Source organism: Penaeus japonicus, unplaced genomic scaffold, assembly GCF_977035675.1.
Source record: "Penaeus japonicus unplaced genomic scaffold, GWHDUDI00000001_assembly GWHDUDI00000030, whole genome shotgun sequence".
Taxonomy (NCBI): Eukaryota; Metazoa; Arthropoda; class Malacostraca; order Decapoda; family Penaeidae; genus Penaeus; species Penaeus japonicus.
In genome coordinates, this window is record NW_028234432.1 from 21,520,046 (window position 1) to 21,530,404 (window position 10,359).

Here is a 10,359-nt window from a genome sequence, read left to right on the forward strand (position 1 = left end):
AAAGAGGAATATGATTTCGTTAGATTTCACGGATTTTTCATACAGTCAACCAATCACAAGTAACTCAAGTGACAAAAGATATAATCCCAAGAACATACCCCCCACCCCCCCCCCCCCAAAAAAAAAAAAAAAAAAAAAGGATAATACCAAAACTATTCAAAACTACTGTATATAAACTCCTTCCACTTACCTATTCCCGCTCTCCCCTCACTCACCCCCCCTCCCTCTCTCCCTCCTCCCGCAGAGTAACCGACCTTCTGGACTACACCGCCGACGAACTCCAGGGGCGCTCCTTGTACTCGCTCTGCCACGGCCAAGACGTCGAGAAGCTCCGCAAGACCCACGTCGACTGTAAGTCTGGCCTGCTGTTCGGAGTGGAGCGGGATTTGCGTGATTGAGTGGATACACATGTTGGGTTATGTTGGGACTGGATATGGGTTTAGGATGGATTGTAGATTGTCCGAACGGTTTTGACTTATTCAGATGGACATATAAAAACACACTTACACACACACACATTCATACTTACATTCACACTCACATTCACATGCACATGCATACGCACACGCACACACACATACACACGCATAAACACACAAACACACACAAATACTGGTTTATGATTAGAAGAAAAATATATATAAAAAATAAACAGTATAAGAAAAAAGTACATAAGTAAAAGACAAGGAACGACAGAAATAGATGAACAGTAATACACGACATCGATGAAGAAAACACTCAATATAAAAAGTTAAACGTCTTGACCTTCTTGCAGTGATCCAGAAAGGTCAGGTCATGAGTCCCTACTTCCGGATATTGAACAAGACCGGCGGCTACACGTGGATGCAGACCTGTGCCACCGTTGTTATCAACAGCAAAAACGGCGACGAACAGAACATCATCTGCGTTAACTACATTATAAGGTGAACAGGCAGCCATTTCGTAAACTTTCTTGGGTTGTATTATTTCGACTTCTATTGCTGGTTCATCGGTAGTTTTTCTTTAAGATTTTATATATGTATATGTATATATATATATATATATATATATATATATATATATATGTATGTATGTATATATATATATATATATATATATATATATATATATATATATATATATATATATATATATATTTTTTTTTTTTTTTTTTTTACGTTTATGCATATTTTATAACGGTTTGATTAGTGATGGAACCGTTTTGAATAAGAGGAAGATTTTTTTCCAAGTTAATGAGTAAAGGGAAACTAATTCAGTAAGGTACAATAAAGCAAGTTCATGTAACGAGAAGTCTATCTCAGAGAGAAAGGAAGCAAAAATAATTCATGTAGCTCAAAATCTGTCTTTAAAAACAAGAAAATGGTAGCTTATTCATGCTCCCCATAACACGCTTATAATAATAAATAGATAAAAAATAATAATAATAGATAAAAATAAATAAATGAATAAATAAATAAATAAATAAATAATAAAAAAAAAATATATATATGACCCAAAATACTATAAACAATAATTTTAAAAATCATGCCACCTAAAAGCAAAACCTGGAAAGCAAAAAAAGCAAATCGAATACCTTTGTGACCTTCTTCCCTCTCGACAGCGGGGCCGAATACGACAGCGTGGTGCTTGACCAGACCCAGCTTGACCCCGCCCTGGCCAACATGAAGTCAGACGACCTGGACTACCCCAACAGCGCCACGCCAGAACCCTCAGGTTAGTAAGCTTAAATCCTTTTGTATCTATCACCCTTTGAACGAACATCACTTTTCCTTCCTGTACATAGGGGATAGGCGATTTTATGAAGTAGAAATTCCACTGAAATAATGAAAAAAAAAAGAAGAAAAACAAAAAACTCCCAACCATTAGCCAAGATCCACGTCAGCTGTAAGCACCCCTTAAAAATCTCCCCCCCTCCCTCCTCCCTCCCCCCCCGCAGAAGCGAGCTCGGGCGTCGTGGGTGAAGATACCAGCGGCTCGCCCAGGTCCTCCGCCAACACCACGGGCGGAGGTGGCACTCAGGGGGGCACTCGCTCGCCCTCTGGCACGTCGGAGGCCATCCCGACAGCACTCCGAGGTACTCCCAGTATTCCCTTAGACGGGTCTCAGATTAAGACGGAGGTAATAACAACGTGATTAACACTTCATTAACATCGGGTTAGGTGACGGTTCGATCGCGCTGCTGAAGCCAGGGAACACTCGCCTCTTTTGGCAACTCTCTGTCTGTCTTGTCTGTCTGTCTGTCTGTCTGTCTGTCTCTCTGGTCCGTATGTATGTCTTTGTCTGTGTGTGTGTGTGTGTGTGTGTGTGTGTGTGTGTGTGTGTGTGTGTGTGTGTGTGTGTGTGTGTGTGTGTGTGTGTGTGTATCTGTCTGTCTGTCTGTCTGTCTTCGGTCTCTCTCTCTCTCTCTCTCTCTCTCTCTCTCTCTCTCTCTCTCTCTCTCTCTCTCTCTCTCTCTCTCTCTCTCTCTCTCTCTGTTATAAAGGTGTATGATTATTTAGTGTCTCTTTGTTGTTTCTTGTTTTCTTTAGTAAATTTAATTTGTTTTTTGTTTTCTTAAGCTTCGATTAATTGTTATAATGCCATAGAACAAAAAGACACTGGATTCAAATATCCTTTTCTCTTTCATTCAAACATTCGAAAGAATACAGCCTAAACTCCACACACATCATAATGATATATGTAAATGATAAATTAACGATTAAACAGATAAATACAAAAATGTAAAAAGGGTAAAAGATCTCTGGCTTCAGCAAAATTTGGCGAATGTGATTCTTCCCGGCATCTCATCTTTCTCTAAAATTGTTAAGTGATTCGATAAAGGAATTAGATATCCAAATTACTGAATTATTATAATCACCTTCTCTGGTGATTTAACCTCACGAAGGATAAATTGTTTGTCTTTACTTCTGATCCAACAAGAGTCCAGACTCCAATGTTTTTCAATGTCCAGTCACTCGTTTTAGTTTCTTTGGTCTAAATCATCAAGGAAGATGCAAGGAAGAGTCATAAGGGCTAGAGGCTGGTAGAGTGTTTGTGCTTTTGTAATACGCTAAGTAGGTAGTTAGATGTTGATGCTAACCAGTGCTAACAAGGCTCGGTGCTTACTAATTTACTAACAGAACTAACCATTGTGTCGGAAGTTATCATACTTTTAGAATTTTATTTATATTAGTCGAGTTAGTGATGTTGCTTAAATGTTTCATTAATCACTAGTGTGCTTTCATTGCGGGCGTCGCATTGGCGCCCCTGCTCCCCGGCCTCAACACGCCGTCTGACGAGATCTATGTTGCAGGCCCCTGGCGGCCTATTGACTCCGATGGTGAATGCTGACATCGCAGAGGAGTCTCGCGGAGGGTGCGAGGGCGCGCCGTCCCCTGGCCGGCACTCTGCTCCCCCAGTGTCCACGCCCGGGACACCCCACGCCCGCGCCACGCCCATGCTCACCACCACTCCTCTGGAGGCATCACCCGGAGCCACAGTCGCGCCCACAAGGAGTGATGAAGGCACCGTCAGAGACCTGGAGGCCGCGATGACCAGACACCTGCCTGACGACCCCACCGACTTCTCGACGGACGCCCTGCTGAAGGGCGGCGCTACGTCTGTTGCGGGCGGAGGCGCAGGCCAGAGGCCAACCATCCAGTACGTCGGAGGCACTAGCAGCCAGCAGGCGTCAGCAGGCCTCCCAGCATCCACGCTGCTGAGGCAACTGTACGCAAGCAGGGAGAGCGTCATCCGCTCGTCGGTTCAAAGGTCGTACTACTCCGACGTGGGATCGGCTCTGCCCACGCCGCCGGGCTCGGAGAGCTACCAGGACACCATGTTCAACAAGGGCCACGACTTCCCCTACCCCGGCGGAGGCCTGGCGGGCACCGGCTACCCCGACTACCACTCCGCCATGACTCCGCCCTCCAGCGTGTCCCCGCGAGAGAAAATGGCCGGGGACTGTGGCGACTTGAGGGGAGCGTCGGGGACCTACCTGGGGGAGGGCGGAGGCATGCCCGCCCAGCCAGTGCCTCTCAAACCACAGGTGTACTCCTACGGGTCATCCGGAGTGCCGCTGGATTCCTCCGCGTACTCCACTCCGCTCACAGACCAAGCAGGCCTCTACACGCCCTCCAGCTTTCACCTGTACCACTCCAACACCACCAAGACAGCCACCTCGTACGACAGCTTGCGTCCGGGCGGCACGTGGTACGCCCCGTCGTCATAGCACCAGTAGGGAGGCCGACCTAGCAGTACTCGTTGTGCAGGCAGCCGTTCGTGCTCTGAGACTGCCAGCGTAGCAGATGGAAGTTGGTCGAGTCGCGGCCGCTAGAGTGTCGAAACACTCGCGGTTCCTGTCGGTAACTGACCGCGCGTTCATCGCTTTGAGGATGCAGTGAAATTCTGAGTTGTTGCACACTCCGGCCGGCGCCACCGTGACCCTTTGCAACCACACAAAAAAAAGGTATTTAAAAAAATCATCTAAAAAAAAGAAAGGAAAAGTGACCTGTGACACTGTCTATTCTCCAAGCAGTATTTTATTATCAGTATGCCTTGTTGTGCATCATTACCTCCTACAACAAACCACGACCCTCTCGCACTCGTGTGACCGTGGCCCCCTCCTCCGTCTGCGAGTGAGGAGCCAAGATGGAGTGTATGTTTTCTACAGCTCTGTTTGTCTGTCTTCCACGGGCTCCCCTGGATACATATCGCTGCTGTTTCTCCACGTTGTAGCCAGGCTATAAAGGAAAAACTGGTACCAGTGATTCTTTCATTTTGGAGGTGAACTAAGCTCATGGGAATGAGTTAAAACATATCCGCACGTCTGAATCTGTCATTGTAGGGCCTGAGGAGTTTTTTTTTTTTTCTTTCTTTTTTCAGTCAACCCACTTAGAGTAATATATTGTCATATTATAAGAATAATTATAGTAATTTCAAGTTCTGGGCAGTAGGTGCTCTTTTAAATAGGCCGTCTTGACTCCTATTGACTTTAATTCCCTAGGATTTAGGACTAACAAAAGAGTGGAAAAGGTAAATTGTAAATTTACGAATCGAATTGTGCAAAAAGCAACTACAATCATCCGAATGATAGTTACACATGGCTTAGTTTTTTCTTACTGAATGTTCAATTTTATAAATGCATATAAAAAGAATGACTCATTGACTAGAATGACTGTTGATGATACTGTAACATAAGTGTGTATTCAGTGTTCTGTAAGAAAATGATGATAATCATTACCCCCCAAAAAAAAATTATTACGAATATTGGAGCCATGCTGGTTAGTGTAATTATAACTCCTTAGATATTCGTAAGCACTGCAGCTCAGCAACACCTATGTCATATGGAAGTCTCAGATTATGGAGCAAAAAATATATATCTATATATATTGAATTCTGAGTGCAATATTGAGGTTGTCGAAGAAGAAAAAATAACGTAAAAAAGAGTAAAAAAAAAAAATGTTTGTGAATATCACCATTACCATATCGCAGAAGTAATATAAGTTTGTGTTCCCATGTATCCAAAAGATTAACACAATTAATTGAAAGGTAATGTAAGATATTGTAAATAATTTAATGGTAAAGACATGTTCTTTTTTTTTTCTTTTGAATTTATGGTGCTTTTGAGAAAATAATAAAAAAGAACTTTCTGTGAACCACCTGCTTAGTATGAACTGCAGAGGCTGAGCAGAGTTTGATCCATTCTGTTTTTTTGTTTGTTTGTTTTCTTTCTTTTGATTGTGTACATAGCTCTGTCTGATTATTATTTAACTACTTAATGTTTAGCGATTAAGTCCCCATCACTGCAGACTGTAGTGAAGCAATGGCTAAGAATTATGAATCTCAAGTTAAACGTATTCTCTCGTAAATTTATATTATATATATATATCCTGTATAACAGTGGCGAGCGAGACAGTTCACGATAGTTTAGTTGTCGAGGGGAATAGAGGTTGTTTATAACGAATTCTTGAATGTATACGAAAAGAAGGGTTGAATTTTCTAAAGTTTGTTTCCGGTAATTTTTTTCTTTTCTTTTTTTTTTTGTTGATCGCATCCTTCATACATATATTGAAATTTTTAGTTTAAAATCATAGTATTCAACTACATATAGCCAAACACACATTTACATACGTAAAGAATAATCTACACTTATTTAGAAATATGGATGACAGATAAGCCTGGAAGATAAATATTAACTGATTTTATTCATTTGTATGATTATTGTTAATGGCATTATTATTATCATTATCATTATATTTATCATTGATATTATTGTTACCAGTGCTACCATTATTTTTGCTAATGGTAATTATTGCCATTATTAACTTTCATAATTATTATCGGCACTTTCACTGCTGTTCATTCAGCAGCTTTGATGATGTTAATATTTATTTTACTGTCATTACCAAGGTATTTGCTATTATCGTTATCGTTAGCATTACCATCAGTATTGCTATTATTCTGATTTTATTATGATTATTATCATTATTATTATTATTATTAGCGTTATCGTGATCATACCATCATCATTCTGTGTGTGTGTGTGTGCCTGTGTGAATTGTCTCTCTCGCCATACTGGAAATGTCTTCAGTCTCATACACTAACCCCCCTAACGATTATATTTTTTTTCTATCATTTCTTTTAGGTATAATTTGCATATCAAGAAAAAGAACCCTCTCCCTGCTCATTATGTTTTAGTTTAGGGACGTTAGTAAATATTTATCGATAATGAGTGTTGGTTAGAGTGAATGGGAATAGTTTGGAAGAAAAGGAATATGATATATCTGTAAACACATGTCAAAAACGTGCCCGGCGTGTTCCCATTGCTTACAGCCCTGATTATCACCCTTAAGAACGTGTGGCGCATTTTTTTCGAATCCTTTTTCTCATTTTGCTGATTTTTGTATCGTTTTTTTTTTTTTTTCTTTTTTTTTTTTTTTTTTTTTTTTTTTTTTTTTTTTTTTTGAAATAACTATTTTGGGGGTGGAGAAAACCTTGGTTGTGATACACTATGATCTTGCTAATTTCCGTGGTCAGCCATTTACCGGTGATTTTATGCCTTTTCTTCATTTTGTTTACTTTTTTTTTATTTTAGTATTGCTGTAGAGTCTAGACCCATAATGCATTCTTTGTTTTTTTGTTTTGTTTTGTTTTTTTCTTCCCCTTGATGCCACAGTATATAATATTAGATTTGTTTTCCTTTTTTTGTGGACTTTTTAAAGCATGAAATAATAATAATGATAACAGTGCTACTAGTTCTCTTTTTAATGTATTTGTTTCTGAATGAAATGCTTTATTTGTAGATAAGATGAATTTGTAAGATTTTATCATTTAAGTTCGAAACCAAGACGTAAGTTATGTGCATTGCAAATGAGTACCAAACATTCCAAGCATTCACGATACTAAAAAAAAAAAAATAAAAATAAAAAGATAGATAAATAAATAAACATTAATCTTGTGATATTACGCCCAGGAGGCTTTTTAGTGCGCATTCCAAGTGTGACTGAAGGAATGAAGAGCGTTGGATTAATCCTTGTGACGAGAGAGCGAGAGAGACGAAACAGAAAAGAAGGATGGCAGATTTTTTTTTTTTTTTTTTTTTTTTTCTTTCTTTTTACATAAGGAAAATTAAGAATAAAAAAGGATTATCAGATTCCGTTCGTTGAAGAATAGAAAGGAATACAGATGGTAAATTTCTCTCTTTTTTTTTTTTTTTTTTTTTGCATGCGTTTCCCCTTTGTTTTGAAAAAAAAGGGAAGATAGAGATCATGAGTTTGTTTGTTTTATTCTTTCGTTTTAGATCATGATTATTGTTTACCTAGATTGTTTATGTAGTATTTACATATAAATATTGTTTTCGTCTACATCAAAAGTATACATGTTGTGAATAACGAAGCTGACGAAATGCGATTGAAGACCTGAGCTGAATTCTTCCACTGTGGAAATTCTATACATCTGCGTACACCGTGTTATTGCGGTTGGAAATATATACTGCTTTGGAATGATTTGAAAAAAAAAATCTTTATTACCAAGATGTAAAAAGCGTCGGCAGTATATCTATCATTCTAATATATGCGATTTTTTTGCACATTCTCCGTCCATGAATACAATTATATATAAATACAATAAATGTAAAATACTTTGAGAATATTAACAACAGGAAAAAAATACATGCATAGAAGAAAATTTAAAAAATGGATTTTAACGTAGAAATATATCGATCATGAATAAAAATGCAAGTATGAAGATGTTAGAATATTCATCACCATGCTCATGCTTTCAATGATGTCAGCTTTGGTATTTGTTACGCAATACAGACAAGCCAACACTCTATAAGGCAAGCAATATAAAACCTAAAGAAATCTAGACTCATTTTGAATTGTTGAAAACCCAAACTCCATGTGATGTTTCCCTCATTTTTGTCTGTTAAACTTCAGATTTGCTTAAGAAATATCTGCCATGCAAATCATTTAAGTGTGTTTTCTATTGTTAGTGTATTTAAGTGTATTTGCTTCTTTTTTTTCAATTTAGTGGCACTAAGTGGGACTAAGTGTATAAAAAAAAATCGAAAGAGATTCATAAGTAAGACTTGCCTAGTTTGATTTTCAAATGACCAGAGGGGATTGCCCCGAAATTTGGTCTGTCCAGCCAAATTAAGAATGTTTGGAGAACTGATTTGTGTATGTGTGTATTATATATATATATATATATATATATATATATATATATATATATATATATATATATATGTATATGTATATGTATGTATGTATGTGTATATATATTGTCGTGTAATATCGAGGACTTGCTGCCAAAAAAGTTACCAAACATGTCTTTTTTGTTTTTTGTTTTCTCTCTCACTCTCTCTCATTTTCTCCGTTCCAGGTATATCTAAGAATGTTTAATAATGTGTCTCTGTCCCCTTAATTAAAAGTGTTTTTGTGCATTGTGTTACAACCTGTGTATCAAATTTTGTCCATTGGATTTGGAAAGACGTTACTCTTATATATTTTTTTTTCTTTTTTTTTCTTCTTTTTTTGAGGGGGTTATATCCTTAATAATGAGGGCATCTAGAACCTGGTAGCAAGTCCATGATATTTTAGGGGTATGGTGTGAGTGATTTCGTGATTTCAGAATTTTCTTTTTTTTCTTTTGTATAGTTGTATATTTTTCCTTTACATTTTGTGGTGACCCGTCGATTTTATCTCTTTTTTTTATTTATTGTTTTTTTTCTGGTTCTGCCTCTGAGAAGATGTTTAGAACTGGCATTGCAAATCTTCAGTAAGCAATCAGAACATCTTATCACATAATAGGTGTAAGACCTGCACTTGGAAGAAATAAAATATGTTGTTACTGTATCATTGCCTTTCATTTAATGACCTCAGATTTAACGACTGATTGCAACTATACTGAAATGAATATGATGACAAACATACAGCAACACAGAATGCAAACTTCACAACGATACAACCAAACAAATCACATCTAAATAATAAATGCAAAAAAGAAGAAACAATATGCTGTGTGAAACAACTGCAAAAGACTTATACATTCAAAACAAACATTACTTACTATGTATGCAAACAGATGCAAACGCTACTTACTTATATACATATTAATACAACCACTACATACTGCTAAATGTGTTTATCTGAGCTGATTTATAACAGTTAATTTACAAGCTTATATATATGTTTTTCTTTTTCTTTTTCTTTCTTTCTTTCTTTTTTTCTTTTTTTTTAAGTGAGCTTCTCATATAATGTAGCAAATATTACCCTTTCTATCAAACTCTGCTTTGCATATTCACCATCATTATGCTCTGTAATTGCATATATTGTTATCTCTTCATTTTTTTAATAAAACATACTTTATCTACCTTGAGTTCAATACTAAACTATACACAATCAAATATATCATGTTCATCTCCTTTATCGAACTGAAGATGCACTTGACAGATTAGTGATGATTGACTGAACGCGACATATAATAGAAAATAATCATCACCAACCTGTCACTCTGTCATCAGTCATCACCATTCCGTCAAGAGATCGAGTATAGGCATAGCTAACGGTACAAACATTAACTCACATTTGCTGCCACAAATTCCTCCTCTGGCAAGGCCTCTGGTTCCACCATCTCGGATTCCCTGTGGTGGTCTGGTTCCGTGGTCTCCGTTGCCATGGGTTCCCTTGTTTCCTTCTCTTTCTCTCCGTGGTTCTCAAGTGTGAGATTTCCTGGCACTGACGTTGAGGGTGGAGGGGGAGCTTTGACTTCTGAATTCTGAAACTGAATGATCTTAATCTTTCCTAGAAAACTGTGCTGGTCATCCACATGGACTGAGTCTTTTAGTGGCAAGTCAGAATCCTTTCCTTCCACGGA

General features: G+C 38.0%; 1 protein-coding gene across 5 annotated transcripts in view; it reads left to right on the plus strand.

The window, feature by feature from the left end:
* The window catches only part of trh (PAS domain-containing protein trachealess), a 633,985-nt gene extending 624,647 nt beyond the window's left edge, over window positions 1-9,338 (plus strand). For all 5 annotated transcript variants that reach the window (XM_086555191.1, XM_086555187.1, XM_086555189.1 and 2 more), the window contains 5 exons: window positions 245-351; window positions 776-923; window positions 1,601-1,713; window positions 1,937-2,118; window positions 3,293-9,338. In XM_086555191.1, coding sequence (XP_086411317.1) covers window positions 245-351; window positions 776-923; window positions 1,601-1,713; window positions 1,937-2,118; window positions 3,293-4,210 — 1,468 coding nt within the window. In that variant the 3' untranslated portion in view covers window positions 4,211-9,338. The remainder of the gene's footprint in view (window positions 1-244; window positions 352-775; window positions 924-1,600; window positions 1,714-1,936; window positions 2,119-3,292) is intronic.
* Window positions 9,339-10,359: the final 1,021 nt, after the last annotated feature.